At 42.1% G+C, this 19,228-nt stretch overlaps 1 protein-coding gene across 1 annotated transcript; it reads left to right on the top strand.

Moving 5' to 3' along the window:
* Nucleotides 1–1,057: 1,057 nt before the first annotated feature.
* Nucleotides 1,058–18,936, top strand: LMOD2 (leiomodin 2). The gene is made up of 3 exons (XM_044280270.1): nt 1,058–1,478; nt 11,870–13,255; nt 18,607–18,936. The coding sequence occupies exons 1-3, from the start codon at nt 1,209–1,211 to the stop codon at nt 18,631–18,633; spliced, it is 1,683 nt and encodes a 560-aa protein (XP_044136205.1). The 5' UTR covers nt 1,058–1,208; the 3' UTR covers nt 18,634–18,936.
* The last annotated feature ends 292 nt before the right edge of the window (nt 18,937–19,228 follow it).

The raw sequence follows: 19,228 nt of genomic DNA, 5'->3' as shown, positions 1-19,228 counted from the left end.
TACATTTACTTAGCGACGGACACGGGGCTACATTTTTAGCCATATTATAATCAGAATAAAATAAAAAAAACTATGCACAAAATCTATGCACGTGATGTAAAACAAGGCTGGTAAACACTCTTTTAGGCAAATGAATTGTGGTAAACTAGAGAACCAAAAACACATTGGGCTTCTCATTGTGGTTGTCATAGACAAGACTTGCTATTTCTTTTGGATCAGACCCTCACTACAGGATGAATTGGGGTACGGCCACAAGGTCAGATTTTTGCATGCAGTTTAGGAAGCCAAAATCAGGAGTGAATTCAGAAAAGAGGAGAAGTCATATCTGCCCTTTATATTTTCTCTCCCTTTATGATCCAATCCTCATTTTGGCTTCCATGCAGAAACCTGACCGTGTGGCCATACCCTTAGGCTGGGTTCCTACGCGCTGTAAAACGCTCAACAGGCAAGAACCAATGATTCCCTATGGGAATGGTTCTCACCTGAGCGTTTTACAGTGCGTACGATTGCGCTGTAAAACGCCCGACGCCCCAAGAAGTACAGGAGCTTCTTTGGGGCGTCTTGTCACGCGTTCCCGTACATAGACTTCAGCGGGAACGTGCCACAATGGGCGTTCGCTTGTCTCTGCATGCGCGATTGCAAACGCCCGTACAATCACGCATACAGAGCGTACGCTCAGGTCTGAACCCAGCGTCAGAGTCATAGTGATATCACTTTCAGTTAAGGAAGGTAGCTCCCTAGTATATATTACAGCAAGGTGATGATGCTGATAACTTATCAGGATGCTCTAAAATTCTCCTAAATTAGCATTTTACATAGAAAATATCCATCTGCTTTACAATAAAGTATTTTATATTTGATCTTGGAATTCTAAGTTAATCAGTTTGCCCTTTATAAGGTAACATTTAGTGTGTCTGTAATCCCACAGACTGAGAGGCTGTAATTCACATGTGATGTCACTCTGTCACTGTCTCTCTGTCCAGCTGACGTTTGAGGCTTAAATAGAGTATGCCTTCATCCCTTTTTGTTATAAGGGAACACCCATTGAGCTTTTCTTAAAAGGCTGGCTCATCTCATCTGACTTGTCAGTTGGTGCTCACAAAGAACAGAGCAGACAGCTCAGTTGATTTGACTTCCGATCTTGATACTTTTTAGTTGTCTAGATTGACTGGTTATAGACATATATTTTTGTACCGCCCAAGGGGACCATGTCTGCCTTTGGATACAGGAGAGAGATCAGCAAGTATGAAGATATTGATGAAGATGAGCTACTTGCTTCACTCTCACCAGAGGAGCTCCAAGAGCTAGAAAGAGAATTGGAGGACATTGAACCAGATCACAATCTTCCAGTTGGAATGAGGCAAAAAAGTTTAACAGAGAAATCTCCAACTGCTAACTTCAGCAGAGAAGCACTAATGGCATATTGGGAGAAAGAAACCCAAAAGTTGATGGAGAGAGAAACTGGCGCAAGTTCTGAGGTGGGTTAATGTTGCTTACATCTGAGTATAAGGGTATTCACGTAATGCTAAATTATACAAATGGCAAATATACTGTAGTTTGTCACACAATATCTGTAGAAAGGAAATATCAAATATATGTATTTAAATGAATATTAGGCTACTTTCACATCTGCGGTTGTGTTTTATCACTGGCAGTTCTGGTAGAGAATGACGGAAATCGTCCGGAGAAAAAAACGCTGCGTGTAGCAGTTTTTGCCCCCCTGATTCTTGGCATGTTTGCTGGGTAGTGGCTGGATCTCGGCTGGATTACAGTCAGTGGGGTCCAGTGGGTGGGCAGCAGTATCCGGCAATGCTGGATCCAGAGAACAGACTCCGCTGCAGATGTAGTCTATCAGTCTCCCACAATAACTAATGGAAATGCACCTAGATTTTGGCATAAATGGTGCCAAAATGTGATGCAGTTTGGCGCATCTTGGTTTAGATCAGTTTTCTGTTGAGCCAGAAATGCTGGTGTCACGTAATATCAACAGGCCACATTTTGAGCACAATTCTGGCATAAAAATCTGTCTCAAACTAAGCCAGCCAAGAGCGGATACAGAGATAGAGAAAAGTGTCTCCGGCTGCAGCACATTTATCATCCAGCCTGAGTCACCGTGATAAATCTGGTGCAGATCTATGCCATCTATAGGATTAGTAATTATGCCCCATTGTATTTTTGCTTATTGAAGTATAAGAAAATAACATTTGCTATGTATAGCTTTAATTGGTAAAATCAGTTTTGCTTTTTCGGTGCAGACTTAAAATAGAAAGAATATGCATTAGAGATAAATATGAAACATAATAATAATTGTTGGGAATAAACATTACTACTTAAATTCCTTCACGCAAAGTAGCATTGTGTAATATAGTTGTAGTTATAAATGACCATAGCAGATGCAAATGATTGCTAATACTATGTGAACCATAATGTAAAACAAACGACAGAACGTTATCCTAGGAACACATATACAATTACTCCATTTAGATTGTGGGAAGGATCAACCAAAGCGCTTCCAGTTGCCACTTCACTGGATTCCCCACTGCTTAGTCAAAGCCCCCACTTGTCTCTGGTATTTGATTGTATTCCTAACATGGTAGTTATCAGGGTTATTATATTGCTTCTATATATAACCAGCAGGCAATCGTGCTGCTCCTTCTACCTCAGGAGAAGGACAATGTGTTAGATGATGGCCTCATTACTCATCAGGTAGAGGCTGTCCTTCCAAGCCGTTTTCTTTTAAAAATTTCAATAATTTACAATGGACAACCACAATGAATGCTCTGTGTACCAATTATGAAAAAGCCGTTAGGAAAAAAAATATCAATAATACCAAAACCCAATCTGAAAAATCACTTCTGGAAAAAAAAGAAAATAAATGTATATATAACTTATTAGGGTGCATTTACATCACCCTTTAGCTTTCCGCTCTTCTGATCCATCAGAAGAAGAGAGAGAAAGAAAAAAAAAACTGGATCCTGTAAAAAAACGGATCCTGTTGCATCAGTTGTCATCCATTTGAGCCATTTCCATCTGAGATCCGTTTTTTTAGGCTACTTTTTACACTAGTGTTTTTGCTGGATCCGGCAAGATTCAGCAAAAATGCTTCCGTTACTGATAATACAACCGTCTGCATCCGTTATGAACGGATTCGGTTGTATTATCTTTAACATACCTAAGACAGATCCATCATGAACTCCATTGAAAGTCAATGGGGGACGGATCCGTTTTTATTGTGTCAGATTGTGTCAGAGAAAACGGATCCGTCCTCATTGACTTGCATTGTGGGATCCGTTTTGCTCTGCATCCCAGGATGGAAAGCAAACCGCAGTATGTTGTGGTTTGGTCTCCAGTATGAGAACGGAACGGGATGCATTTTGGAGCACTCCGTTCTGTTCAGTTACGTTTTGTCCCCATTGACAATGAATAGGGACAAAGCGGAAACGTTTTTTTTTCCCTATGACGGATCTCAATACCGTAAAATGTTAACGCTAGTGTGAAAGCAGCCTTAGATGGAAGCAAACGTTTTTTGTAGTTTTTTCCCATCTAAAAAAACGAGCTCAGACGGAAATGGTTCAAACGGATGACAACTGATGCAACAGGATCCGTTTTTTTTACAGGATCCAGTTTTTTTCTCTCTCTCTCTCTTCTTTGGACGGATCAGAAGAACGGAAAGCTAAACGGTGATGTGAATGCACCCTTAGACTGTTGTTATTATAATTGTGTCTGCTTGCTTCTATGACTGCCTTAACACTGTGTTTTGCAGTGTCTGTCAGAGGTATATATTGGGAAGAAATCTCAATGTATGCATCTTGATGTATACTTTTTAGTCGCCCATATACTCCCACTGTAAAAAAAAAGTTTGCCATGCATTTTTTACCGGGTACCTCTGTATGTAATAGCACAGTGTCCTGTTTATTCCAAGCTGCATTAAATAGGTATACTGAAGAATACAGCTCCAACAGAAGCCAAACATTTAGGGGAATAGGGGGCTATAGATACATTTGACTTATGTGCTGGCAGCTTTCCACCCCTTAGTGGACATTGTGGACACTGTAAAACACCATAGTGCCGATGCGCTGCACAAAGACATGTGCAGCGTTCTACCGCCGGCGCCGATTTAATAGCTACATCTTTACTCTCAGCCCTCTGCCCTGCTCCTGACAAAGTGTCCGGCCCAATGGACACAGAAACGCTTCGATCGGGCTTAGGAGTAGTTTCTGCTTAGGTAGCCATACTGTACCATGCGCTTTAATCTTGTGAGTGCCGTACTCCATCAGGGCTCTCTCACCGAGTGTCTCCTTTAGCGATTTTACTAACACCGCAGTACGGAGTACACTAATCCTTTTAAGATAAGAGTATGAGACAGCATTATTTACTGTGCTGTACCCCACTGTTTCTGTGACTTTGGAGCCTAAGCACACATTGGCTCCTAGGTTTGTTGCCCCTGATAGTGCCTTACCAATACCGCATGTGGGAGGTTTCACCCTTTCCAGTGGGAAGGCACAGTGGATATACTGGACCATCAGTGAGAATACCCCATAAACATTGGAGAGTCTCTCTGCTTAGCACTGGTATCCAGTTTATATTACGTGGATACTGGGACAGGTGGCTAACATTTTACACACCTGCTCGTGACCACTAATTCGGTGTGGGAATGTACCGGTCACAACATACTGTGTAATTAACACATATCACGTAGTGGGGGGCCTTTTCAAACAAAGTGATTCCTCAGCAGTGTTGTGACGGTGGTATTGGAAGTTGGGTGAATATCTGCTGTATCCCACCTTTCATAACATCCCACTATTGCCTGTCTCTGAAATAAGAGAAACCATTGTTTTGCCCTTTTTATACTAGAATTTCCAATAAAGATTTATTATTTTAATTTTAAACCGCTTAGCAGGCAGTGACACACAGCGTTAAAATAGCCTAAGCTATCACTGCCCCCCCCCCCCCCATACCATTATCAGAAACAGACAAACATTGGGCACCACTATAGCCCCCACAGGGTCAGTGTGTTTTCCAAACTCCAGAGTAGCAGATTTGATATACACTGATGTATGGGAAAGAAGTGAGGTATAAATCCTGGATAGATTTTTTTGTCAAGAGTCTGTAAAGATGAATAGGAGACCGCTTACTGCTTATTGTATGTGGCATCTTTTAACCTCTTTGTGCAAAACGATGTACAAGTACATAATTTGTTTGAAGGGGCATATGGAGCCGGCTCAGCAATTAAGCGTAATTCATATGTGGTGGGTGGCTGAAGTATTTTTTCATCCGCCTGCTGCAGTCTGTGGCTTCCTGCTCTACTAGAGGCTTCAGCTGTAATGGTTTCCTATGGAGAGAGGTGTTCACCCTGGCCACTGCTCCCTTAGTGGGCTGTACCACCCCTTATGAACCCCACCATGTAAGTAGGCCTGGGGACACCACCCCTCCTCTGCACCCCCACCACTAAGTGTATACCAATTGATATGTGTCACAAAAAGGTAGGGAAAGTGCAGCCCTAAACTCCACCTACTCCTCTATCCCTACCTACTTGCACGGTCCGTCCTAACCAACAGGGTACAACTGGGCGGCAGTCCCTAGCTTACATACGTGCAGGGGCTTAAAAGAAGGAAATAATGAGTGAAGAAAACAAAAAACAAAGACAGAACAAACAGAAGCGCAAAGTTTCCCAGGCTGGGAAAGTACCACAACAGGAACAACTGGAAGCCGAGGTCAAGAGCCAGGAGGTAACACAGGCACAAAGGGTTAATACAAAATTGAAGTCAATACAAGCCGAGGTCAGGAGCCAAGAGATCGCGTCAGTACAAGGGGAAACACCAGCTCAAGGTCAAATACAAGCCGAAGTCAAACAAACAAAGTCACACATGCAGAGAACGCTAGTGAGGTAATAAGACCAATCACAGGCAATCTGTGGCCAGCAGGTTACCTGTATAAATAGGTCTAATTGATGGGTCATGTGACGTTGCCAGTGTCACGTGACTCATGTCCATCAGATCTAAACATCTGAGCGCCGACTCATTGCCATCAGCGCTCAGTTCCCCCCCCCCTGCTCGTTGTCTAGGGGATGAAGGACGCCGGCCACACTGAGGAGGCATGCGCGGCCGGGTCCTCCCTGCCCCTTTGTTACTATGGAGACGAGGCCGCCGGCCGCGTACTCGCTCCTCCTCAGGGACAGGCTCTGCGGGGAGCGAGTTGCCGGTTCCTCATTACAGTACCCCCCTTTTCATGAGGGGCCACCGGACCCATAACCACTGCCGTCGGTTTTTCCGGGTGAGCCAAATGGAATCTCCTCACCAACCTCGTAGCATGCATTTTACTCGCTGCCACCCAAGACCTCTCTTCAGGACCAAAACCCTTCCAGCGAACTATTGAAAAGAATTATTAACTTTCCTCACATTCAAGGATTCTAGAAACCTCATATTCTAGTTGACCGGCAACCTCCACTGGCTGCGGAGATTTCTGCGCAGGAGACACGGGCGACACATACTTTTTGAGTAGAGCTTTGTGAAAACCATTATAAATGTGAAAGGAGTCAGGTAACAGCAACTTAAAAGACACAGGGTTAATGATGTAAATAATCTCATAAGGGCCAATAAATCGAGATGCAAATTTACCTGAAGGTATCCTAAGACGCAAATTCTTGGTGGATAACCATACCTTGTCTCCCAACCCAAAATCCGCCCATCTAGAGCGCCTTTTGTCAACATTAATCTTTTGAACCTCCTGGGCTTTTTTCAGGTTCGTCTGAACCTGGGCCCAGACTGTGCACAGTTCTTTAACTACCAAATTAGCTTCATGAATCTGAGAGGAAGACGGTTAGAATGAGCTAAATTGCGGATGAAATCCAAGATTACTAAAGAAGGGAGACATACCAGTAGACGAGTTCACTTGATTATTAATGGCGAATTCAGCCAAGGACAAATGTTTCACCCAAAGATGTCTGTTGTCGGAGACGTAACACTTCAAATACTGCTCCAGTTTGACCGTTGGTTTCAGGATGAAAGGCCGAAGAAAAAGACAGAGAAATATAAAATTTATGACAAAAGGCCCCAAAACTTTGAGACAAATTGGACACCTCTATCAGAAACCACATTCTCCGAAATTCTGTGTAGACGTATTACCTGGTCCACGAAAAGGGAAGCTAGAGTTTAAGCATTGGGCTATTTTGACAGAGGAATGAAATGAACCATTTTGCTAAACCTGTCAATAACTACCCACACAACCGACTTACCCTCTGAAACCGGTAGGTCGGTAATAAAATCCATGAAATATGGGACCAAGGTCTAATAGGGACAGGCAGGGGTCGCATTTCACCGACCGGACACATATGACTGGCTATCTCTAGACAAGGTGGGCCTCCAGTAAAACCTGGAAACTAGTTCCTTGGTGGCATTAATGCCAGGATGCCCACTAAAAACAGAATTGTGGCACTCACCAAACAGTCAGAGACGCAAATGACCAGGGAAAAACAACTTATCTTTAGGGGATTGTACCAAAGGCAAGTAATCTCTGTCGTCAAATCGGAAGAGACCGCAGCCACAATGATACCTGCCGGCAAAATAGGTTCTGGTGGCTCAAAAACTCAGATATAGGGCATCAGCTTAAACTTTTTTACTTCCTGGCCTGAAAGTAATGCAAAAGTTAAAGCGTGTAAAGAACAATGCCCACACAGCCTGTCTGGGATTCAAATGTTTAGCAGATTCCAAAAACATTAAATTCTTATGATCAGTAAGCACCGTCACACATGTTGAGCCCCCTCCAAAAAATGACGCCATTCCTCAAAGGCCCATTTAATAGCAAGTAGCTCTAAATGACCAATATCATAATTTCTCTAAGTAGAAGAGAACTTATGAGAAAAGAAAGCACAAGGCCTCAGGTTCATGAAAGTTGATAACCCTTGGGATAGTACTGTCACTACCTCATCCTCAGAGGCATCAAGCTCAACCACAAAAGGCCTCTCTTGATCTGGTTGAACCAACACTGCAGCACTAACGAAACACCTCGAATGTTTCAAATGCTTCTATGGCTTCAGGTAACCAATTGAGCAGATCTGCCCCCTTCTTGGTTAGGTCAGTGAGAGCCTTTGCAATAATAGAAACATTTTTAATAAACTTCCGGTAATAAGTAGAAAAACCCAGAAAGCGTTGTAACGCTTTAAGAGAGGAGGGTTTCACCCATTTCAATATAGTCTGCACCTTCCCCGGATCCATCTTAAAGGATTGGGGTGTGAGAATATATCCAAAAATGAAATTTCCTGCGCTCCAAATATACACATCTCACCTTTCACGAATAATCAGTTCTCTAGGAGAACCTCCAGTACCTGTCTATTGTGAATAACGTGAGAATCCCAGTCAGATGAATAAATCAGAATATCATCTAAATAAACAATCACAAATTTTCCAATAAATTGCCTAAAAATGTAATTGACTATATTTTGGAAAACCGCCGGAGCATTACTTAAACCAAACGGCATCACCAAATATTCATAATGACCCTCAGGGGTATTAAAGGCCGTTTTCAACTCATCCCCCTACTTAATTCGAATAAGATTATAGGCCCCCCTGAGATCAAGTTTAGTTAACCAGTGAGCTCCAAGAACTTGATTAAACAGGTCTGGGATTAGAGGCAAAGAGTACTGGTTCTTAACAGTAATGTTATTTAACTCTCTATAATCAATACATGATCTCAGTCCACCATCCTTTTTTCCAACAAAGAAAAACCCTGTCCCCATAGGAGACACTGTGGGTCTAATATATCCTTTTTGTAAGCTCTCCTTCAAGTAATCCCTCATAGACTTCCGTTCCGGACCGGACAAATTCTAAATACGATGCCTAGGGTAGACCCCGAAACAAGATTGATAGCACAATCATATGGTCTATGAGGGGGAAGGAAACCAGCATCGGACATGGAAAAAACATCAGCAAAGTCATTGATATACGTGGGAAGAGTTTTTGACTCTGTAGTGACTCAAATTTTAACCCCCATTTCTCTAATTCCCCCATGGACCAGTTGATGACTGGGTTATGAACCTGGAGCCAAGGCATGCCAAGAACTATCTCCACGGTTAAATTCTTTAAAATCAAAAAAGAACAACAGTCTGTATTAAGGGCCCCCACAGTCAAGGTCACCTCAGAGGTACAATACTCTACTATTCCGCCCACCAACGGAGTGGAGTCAATAGCAATAACATGAATGGGGTTAGCAAGAGACAAAATGGGCACACCAAGGGACAGAGCAAAATTGTGGTCAATAAAATTAGAGGCGGAACCATAATTAATAAATGCCTTTTCAAAACCCTTACAAGTGCCAAAAGAAATAACCACAGGTAACAATACTTTCTCTTTAACCACCTTGGGGGGTACCTTATCCTTCTAGGTGTCAGGGATTTTAGGACATTGCCGTAACCAGTGATCCGATTCTCCGCAATAAATGCAGGCACCCCTCTGACATCTTTGATCCCTCATGGTCATTCCGAGCTGCGTGGGCTCTTCTAGACAATCCTCCAATTTGACTTTTAAGGGTGAGGAGTCAGGTTTAGCTACCACTTGTGGAAACATCAGTTGTTCTCTTTGTTTTTCCCTTATTCGTCGGTCAAGGCTAACAGCTAAAGTCATAGTATGTTCTAAGGTGTCGGAGATGGGATAACTGACCAACATATCCTTCAAGTCTCCAGAGAGCCCTACCCTGAACTGACATTTAAGCGCTGGATCGTTCCAGCCAGAGGAAATGCACCATTGCCAGAATTTAGTGCAGTATTCCTCCACAGGTCTATCTCCCTGGCTAAGAGACTTTAATTGAGACTTGCCACAGCCAACCTATTGGGTTCATCATAGAGTATACTTAAGGCCTGAAAAAATGCTTCGACAGTAGCTAGGCAAGGGAAATCCATGGGAAGTGAGTAAGCCCATTCTTGTGGGTTTCCTTGCAACAAAGAGATAATAATGCCTACTATTTGTTGTTCGGAACCCGATGACTGTGGGCATGGAAGACGAAAATAAAGCTTACAGCTCTCCTTATGTGTCAGAAACTGCTTACGATCCCAGAAAAACGATCCGGCAACTTAACCTGAGGTTCAAGATTCTGAAAGGAGAAGTCCGCTATAGGTGGGGTCTGAAGCAACTCATGCTGCTGTAGCCTCTCTGCCATTTCCTGCACCATTTGGGCGAGATAATGTACCTGATCCGTAAGGACTTGCATAGGATCCATGGTTTAGGTAAGGCCTGTGTTTCTGTCACGAAAAGGGATAAGTGCAGTTAAACTTCACCCACTCCTCCATCCCTACCTACTTGCATGGTCCGTCCTAACCGATGGGGTACAACTGAGCGGCAGTCCTTAGCTGACGTACGTGCAGGGGCTTAAAGGGAGGAAATAACGAGTGAAGAAAACAAAAGACAAAGACAGAACAAACAGAAGCGCAAAGTTTCCCAGGCTGGGAAAGTACCACAACAGGAACAACTGGAAGCCGAGGTTAAGAGCCAGGAGGTAACACAGGTACAAAGGGTTAATACAAAATTGAAGTCAATACAAACCGAGGTCAGGCGCCAAGAGATCCCGTCAGTACAAGGGGAAACACCAGCTCAATGTCAAATACAAGCCGAAGTCAAACAAACAAAGTCACACATGCAGAGAACGCTAGTGAGGTAATAAGACCAATCACAGGCAACCTGTGGCCAGCAGGATACCTGTATAAATAGGTCTAATTGTCGGGTCACGTGACATGGCCAGCGTCACGTGATCCATGTCCATCAGATCTAAACACCAGAGCGCCGACTCATTGCCATTGGCTCTCAGTTCCCCCCCTGCTAGTTGTCTAGGGGATGAAGGATGCTGGCCACACTGAGGAGGCATGCGCGGCCGGGTCCTCCCTGCCCCCTTGTTACTATAGAGACGAGGACGACGGCCGCGTCTTCGCTCCTCCTCAGGGATAGGATGCTGGCGGCGCTGCAGGGAGTGAGCGCATCACCGGCTCCCTGTTACAATAAGGCTCCCAATTCTTAACAAAGAGCTGGGGATTTGATGAACCCATGGAAATTCATACACAATTTGCTCACTCTTAGAAGTGTCTGTTGCTAAGAAAAGAAAGCAAGAGATTCAGATTTCGACAGGAGTGAAATAAACTGTTTTAATTGAGTTTGATGCTTTTAGCAAAACTATGCTTTTAGCAAAACTAAAACATATTAGGAGTCTAATAATAGTTATTTGGCAGAAAATGATTTGGGTATTATTGCTTTATTAATATAATCCATGTGTTAAAAACTCTATTACTACACAATGAGGCAAGGTTTGTAGTGTACATGTAAACTGACAAATATGTATTAGGAAGTTGGTCGTGTTAGGCTACTTTTACATCTGCATTTTTGCTGGATCCGTCATGGATCAGCAAAAACGCTTCCATTAGTACAATACAACCGTCTGCATCTGAACGGATCCGGTTGTATTATCTCTAAAATGACCAAGACGTATCTGGCACTAAAACCATTGTAAGTCAATGGGCGCCGGATCAGTTTTCTTTTGCGTCCGAGAAAACAGATCCAGCACCATTGCCTTACATTATGTTTCATGCCGGATCCGTCTTGCTCAGTATCCCATGACACACTCAAAAACATTGCTTGCAGTACTTTTGTGTGCATCATGGGAATACAACGAAATGGAATGGAATGTATTCTGGTGCACTACGTTCCGTTCAGTATAGTTTTGTCCCCATTGACAATGAAGGGGGACAAAACTGAAGAGTTTTCCTCAGGTTTTGAGATCCTATAACGGATCAAAATACCGGAAAGGAAAACGCAGATGTGAAAGTAGCCTTATAAAACAAAAACAACTAATCCTTAGCATTTACTCTTTTAATGTTACTTTTGTTCTTCAGAATTGCAAGGAGGAGGAAGATGAGGGAAGTGAAGAAGATGACTTTACAGGGAGCTACAGTGAGGTTTCTGAGGAGGTGTATACAGAAGAAGATGAAGAAGAAGTAGAGGAGGAAGAGAAAGAAGAAGAAGAAGAAGAAGCAGCAACTGAAGAAGAGGAGCAAGAAGTAGAAGAAAGTGAAAAGGAGGATAGTGACAAGGAAGACACCAAAGAAGAGGTTGAGCATATAGAAAAAGATCGCCAAGCTATAAAAATTCCTATTCAGGTGCCAGAAATAAAGTGCAATGGAGTTGCTGTTGAGAAATCCACCTGCAATGGCTTTGGTGCAAATCATGGCAAATATAACAGACAAGCTGATGAAACAATGAACAAGACCTCTACAAGTCTTGTGCTCTCAAACCCAACTGTTATTGAGGAGGTCCTAGAAAGCATTAGAAGCAACGATCCTGAGACATTCGAAATCAACCTAAATAACATGGAGAATGCAAAGGCCGACACATTGGTGGCATTTGCAGAAGCTCTGAAAAACAACACTAATGTTAAAATATTCAGTTTAGCAAACACTCATGCTGATGACAATGTTGCAATAGCTATAGCTAATATACTGAGGGTTAATAAAAGTATTACATGCCTAAACATTGAATCTAATTTTATAACAGGGAAGGGAATTATAGCCATCATGAGAGCTCTTCAGTATGCAAACAATGTGTTGACAGAACTGCGGTTTCACAATCAGAGACACATCATGGGAAGTCAAGTGGAAATGGAAATAGTAAAATTGCTAAGAGACAATACAAGTATTGTCAAGCTGGGTTATCATTTTGAGCTCCCAGGGCCTCGCATGTCTATGACAGGCATCCTTACTCGAAATATGGACAAGCAGAGACAGAAAAGAATGCAAGAACAAAAGGAATCTGGTTATGATCCTGCTTCTAACCTAAAGACCAAGACTTTGCAGAAAGGAACTCCAGGGTCTTCTCCATACCCTTCACCTAAAAGCTCACCATGGTCATCACCAAAAGTCACTAGAAAAGTTCAGTCTTCTGTCACTATACCTCCACCACCACCTCCACCACCTCCTCCACCACCCCCTGCTCCTCCACTACTTCCAATGGTTCAAGAAAAAAAGATCCCAACTAGAAATATAGCTGAAGTTATAAAGCAACATGAAAGATCAGCCAAGAAAATTCAAAATGGACAGAGTAAAACAAAGGGGAAAAAAAGCAGAAAAGAACAAAATAATATTTTTAAAGAAATAAAAAATTCATTAAGATCAATTTCAGAGAAGAAAGCTGAAGAAAGTTCAAGACCATCAACACCACAAAGATCTGCACATGATGATCTTATGGAAGCTATAAGAGGCAGCAGTATAAAACAGCTTAGAAAGGTAGGTATAATTATGTCGCCATAAACATGTCTGCAAATTTTAGAAGGTAAAGTGTTCCCCTAGAAACCTGTGATCCAAATCTGCTGAAAGCTGTGGTTATATATGTCCCAGTAAAAACAAGCATGCAAATCCTGTCACTTCACTTCTATTATTACAGAAGCATTTTAGAGATTGTCATTACTCAGATTGGTCTCTGTCCCCACTTGGGCTAACAATCTACATTTCAAATGAACCTATCAGTACGCTTTTGTGGGAATAAATCCATGCAAATACAGAGATATCATAAAATCTCAATGCCAATGTTGCCCTTCATCGGATTCGAACTTTGGACCAATCACCAAAGCACTGCAAGGCAACTGAGCCACCATGTTGGCCTAAAATTAATGGCAGCTACTAGTAGGGTTTTTTAATGATTTTTTAACCTCTGCGTAAATAAGGGGAAGTTCACATCACGTTATTTTTGTGTTCTTCTGATCCATTTTGGCCAGCAGGTCAATATAAGAAATGAGCAGTTCTAATATAATGATGGATATTTATGAAACATGATGGTACAGAATAAAAAAAAGAAAATAGTGAGTCTTGTAGCCTCAAACATGATCTACAAAACCATTAAATTTTTTTAAATATAAAAATTTAAAAAATATAAAAATTTAAATCACCCCCCTTTCCGTAGAATAAAAAAATAAAATACAGAAAAAAATAACAAAAAATATAAACATCATGGGCATCACCACGTCTGAAAACGACCGTACTATTAAAATATAAAAATATTTTTCCAATACGGCGAATGGTGTAACGGAAAAAAGGGTCGAAATGGCAGATTTGCCATTTTCTCATCGCATCTCTTAAGCAAAAAAATTTAATAAAATGTGATCAAAAAGTCACATACGGTACTCCAAAATGGTATCAATAAAACTACAGATCGTCCTGCAAAAAATGAGCCCCACACAGCTCAATAGATATAACTATAAAAAAGTTATAGGGGTCAGAATATGGTGATGCAAATATTTTTTATTTTTTTCAAAGTTTTAATTTATTTTTACACTATTTAGACATAAAAAAAACTATACTTATGTGGTATTGTTGTAATCATACTATCCCAGAGAATGAATTTGCCACAAAGAAAACGCTGTAGGACAAAACCCGTAAAAGAGTGGAGGAATTGCAAATTACGTGAATGGAAAAATAAAAAGTTATGGCTCAAGGAAGGTTAGGGAAGAAAAATGAAAACGCAAAAATGAAATATAAGAGGTTAAAATGAATCCTATGCTGTTTTCTGTGTAATATTCTTGCTGATAATGCAGAAACTTAGCAGTATTGTTGCTTTGCTTCACAGTCCATGCATATAGCAATAAAACTACAAAGGCTGCTGATGTCTAGAGGGCGAGGGTAGAGCAACATAACTGCCCTAAAATAGACTGTCTGCAGTTGGGCTGGCATGGCACTGATGAGATTTCATTAATCCTGTGCTGCACTGCAGTGTTCATCAGAGAGCTTATGTAGGGGCAATTACCAAAATATATTTATGACATTGACTAGTATAGCACTTTGAGCGGAGATTGACTTTAAAGGGGTCGTTCGCCCCTAGGGATCTTTTCTGCAGACCCTTCAGAATGGCCGGATCTGTTTTGGGAATCATATTTACCTGGTCCATGCTGCTGGGTTCCAGCTCCACTGCTCCCCTTTAGGCACTACAGGTGTGCGTTCCTCACTGCTGCAGCAGTGATGTGTCACCCATGTGTCATGTCACTAAGTCACGAAACACATGGGTGACTTGTCACCGCTGTGGACAGTTATTGGCTGCAGTGCCCACCTGACCCACATCAAATTGGATGTTGACATGGAGAGACCTGAGACTTGTGGTGCCCAAGGGGAAGTAATGGAGCCAGAAACCAGCAGCAGGGATCAGGTAAGTATGATTCCCAAAGTGGGTGTGATCACGCCGGGGGGAAGCAGGGCAGGGTACAGAAAAGATCTCAAGGGGTGAACAATCCCTTAAATTTTTACAAAGAATTGTTATTTATTCTGTATTCTTCATATTATAATGTGAGTTGGTTCAATTACAAGAGAAATATGCATTTAAAAAGGTGCAGACTACTAACCTGCTGCAGAAAATAGTACAAACACTGGTGACTACATGTATATGTATTATGCTTTACCCATATACCTTACAGGGAAACTTCCCGGTGGGCTGATGCCCATGAGGCACGGCCGGCCAGTGGAAGTTTTTGGAGATGTATTTTGTGCGGCTGGCAGTATTTTGTGATGGGCTGTGGTATTTGGCTCTGTTGGGGTGGAATAATGTGCCACAGTATGGTATTGCTGGCCCTGTCTTTCATCAATTTGGACCGTACTACAAAACAGGGCCAATTTTAGTATTTTTTCCAGGGCCACTTTAAAGGGGTTATCCAATATCATAAACTTCCCCCCCATGTGTCGGGCCCCTCACAGGGAATATACTTACCCCGCTCCCTACACTGCTCCCCGCACCGCCGCTGCTGCTTCTCCCTGTGCACTCATAAAAACATCCGGTGTCGGGGGGAAGCAGCCAATGGCAGGCAGGGACGAGCCTCCCTAGCATCACCGGTGACGCTAGGGAGGCTCGTCCCCGCCTGCTCGAAGCAGCCCCCGCACAGAAAGAAGCAGCAGCAACGGTGCAGGGACCAAGAGCGGTGCAGAGAGTGGAGTAAGTATATTCCCTGTGAGGAGCCCGGCAGATGGGGGAACAGTTTATGATATTGGATAACCCCTTTAAGTTCCCAGTCCACCCCTGCTTTGCTACATTACTTCAACTAAACACTAGTGTCTATTATTAACAAGGGGGGAAAAAAACAAGAAATTGACTAAATTGTATTTTTTATTTAATATAAATTATTATGACTAGAGAAGTTATTTTTCTTGCCCATGGGGTGCAGTGGTAGAAAGGTTTACATGTGGCGTTTTGGCGACAGTCCAACTAATAATTCATAGGTGTAAATGGTTGGGATATTTGGGCTCATCAAATATAAACATCCCTTATCCGAGAACACTGTGATGTTACAGGATAAACCGGGATTTGAGAGCTACACTTTCATAGGAAAAGCTGGGGTTTAATTTGCGATTTTGAACAGTAAGTGCATGTTTAAGGTGTGTTTTCCATGCAATTTCATTACATAGAAAGTGCAGATTTTTCTCTATGTGGACTTCAAAACCACATCAAGAAAAGACATATCCGTTACGGTGTGGTATCTGCATGAGTCAGTCAGCCTCTGGTTTCTGCAATGGATTCAGTGGGAAATACAAGTTAAATTTTTCCAATGTGCATTGTCTGCCATGTGAACATACACTTTGTTCGCCTGAAAGTTTCCCTTAAAATACATTCCTTTTTTTTTCTACAAAAAGAACACAAACATATACAGTCTCATGGGATGGACCATGGCCTCTCATGGGATAGGCTCAAATATTGCACTTTCCCTCTTTGCTGCAGGGGATGATTCTATCTCCTGCAGCAAGAAGAAATAAAGAAATAGCATGCTATGTGAGCGCTTCTCTATCTTCGTTCTAGCGATTGGTGGGAGTTTCAGGACTTAGACCCTCACTGATCCAAACTTTCAAAATGTCTCTTAGATACATCAAACGTTTTCTGAAAACTCAGTGACCCTTTAATGTGCTATGGTATAAGGCCTCATGCACACGACAGTATTTTTTCACTGTCCGCAAAACGGGGTTCCGTTGGTCCGTGATCCGTGACCGTTTTTTCGTCCGTGGGTCTTCCTTGTTTTTTGGAGGATCCACGGACATGAAAAATGAAAAAAAAATCTAAGTCAAGTTTGCCATTGAAATGATAGGAAAAAACGGACACGGATCACGGACACGGATCACGGACACGGATGACAATCTTGTGTGCATCCGTGATTTTCACGGACCCATTGACTTGAATGGGTCCGTGAACCGTTGGCCGTGAAAAAAATAGGACAGGTCCTATTTTTTTCACGGCCAGGAAAAACGGATCACGGATGCGGCTGCCAAACGGTGCAGTTTCCGATTTTTCCACGGACCCATTGAAAGTCAATGGGTCCGCAAAAAAAACGGAAAACGGCACAACGGCCACGGATGCACACAACGGTCGTGTGCATGAGGCCTAATGACTCAATCAGACTTCTGTTGGTGTATACCAAAGGGCATCCAGTATAAGCCCATAACAGGCAAAGGTTGATGTATTCAAAGGGGTTGTCCGGGACTGACTTGTTATTTTTTAATTACCCCCTCCCCGCTGGACATGTGAAGGGAAGTATACTTACCTGCTCTCCGTCACTGGGTTTCGGCTCTGTGGGTCCCCAGCTTTCTTCACTGCACTTCTATCCCTGCATGTGAGCTTCCAGCATGAAGCCAATGATGGGACTCATTGCTGAGTCACTTGCCGAGTGGGGACAGCTGAGGCCCATCATTGGCTGCAGTGGCACATGTGAGTTTGATCCTTGCATGTAAACCTTCGGCATGAACAAAGTGAAAACAGCCATGGAATCAGAACTGAGCATCGAAGAAAGGTAAGTATGCTACCCTTCACAGATCTGCTAGGGGGCCGGGGGAATTAAAAAAATATATATAGTTATTAGCATGAGCCCTAAGGTGGAGGTGCCTTCAAGATTTATAATATTTTATTGTCCAAATCCAAAGTGTACAATTTGTAGAGGAAAGCAAAGAGCTATTTGCATTTTAACTGACATTTCATTTGTATGTTTGAATAAAACGTCCACACTATGATAACCATTCTGTGGTTTTGGAAAGAATGCTAAGCATTGAAATATTTGATTTCACTTAAGCCTTCAACTACTTAAACAAGGTACTGTACAGCATGAGAACTCCAGCTGTCATCAGACTTCACCGATTTACATGCAGATAATTTGACCTCGTATTTTTTAGCTTATATCATACACATTAAATAGGTCTAGACAATTCTTTGATCATCACATGGGAATGTTGTCCGTTCTTAAAAGGGTCTGACCCTAACAGAGCCTATAGCTGGCACACCAATGTACATGGGGAGCTCTCAACACTATATTTTTGCCTGATCTTTTTGTTCTCCCAGGAGATAAGCAACCACCAAAAGTGTCTGGCAGTGGCTTTCTCCACTCTCTCCATGTTTATGGGGGACTTGGGAGAGATAGCTGTCTGCCAAACTATTATTCGGCCAACAGCTACTGAATATGTATGGGAAGTTTAAAGTCTTTTTATGCACCGGCTGATAAGCATGGGGCCCAGTATGCACATACACCCCTTGCTTCAATAAGCTTGATTTATTAAGAAAATAACATTTTGCTGAACATAATAACATTGCCAGAGAAAATAGTAACAACATCTTTGTTTTGCAGGTGGACGTCCTGAATTCAATCCGATAACATCCACTATAGAAAAGTTGAAAAAGAGGACAAAAATGCTGTGCTAAGTTATCTGCAGTATATGAAATATATCCCTGAGCTAGCAAAGTGCACTCTTACAGCTGAAACATACTGTACATCTCTAGCATTTTAACCGGCTGAAATTTTATGTAAATAACTTTTTTTAAATATATTTCCTTTTTGTTTCATGTAGAATACTCAATTCATGTTGGAAATGGTCACAAGCCTTGTGTTTTGCACTAAAATGGTTTCTTTCTTTGGCTTGTCTTTTTTTATGACTATACAATAAAAATTATAATGTTTGTTCTTGAATGTTATTTTTCTGAACAATAAGAGTTAGGGTGTTGTCACGTACGGCACTCACTGCAACTGTGACTTGAATGCAACTGGAATTGGTTAATCAGTTTTTCACGCTCACTTCTCACATAAATATCTCAAATAAGGCTCAAAAGGAGATAGGCCTCTTTCATACAAGCAAGTTTTCTGTCTGAACAGTTTCTATTCACTAAATAATTTTCAATTTTGAGAATTCCGAAGCCCAAAGATCTCATAGAAGTAGCTGAGTTCCCTGATCATACATACATAGTGGGTTTAT

Source organism: Bufo gargarizans, chromosome 2 (assembly GCF_014858855.1).
Source record: "Bufo gargarizans isolate SCDJY-AF-19 chromosome 2, ASM1485885v1, whole genome shotgun sequence".
Lineage (NCBI taxonomy): Eukaryota > Metazoa > Chordata > Amphibia > Anura > Bufonidae > Bufo > Bufo gargarizans.
This window is presented reverse-complemented; position numbering and strand designations above follow the sequence as displayed.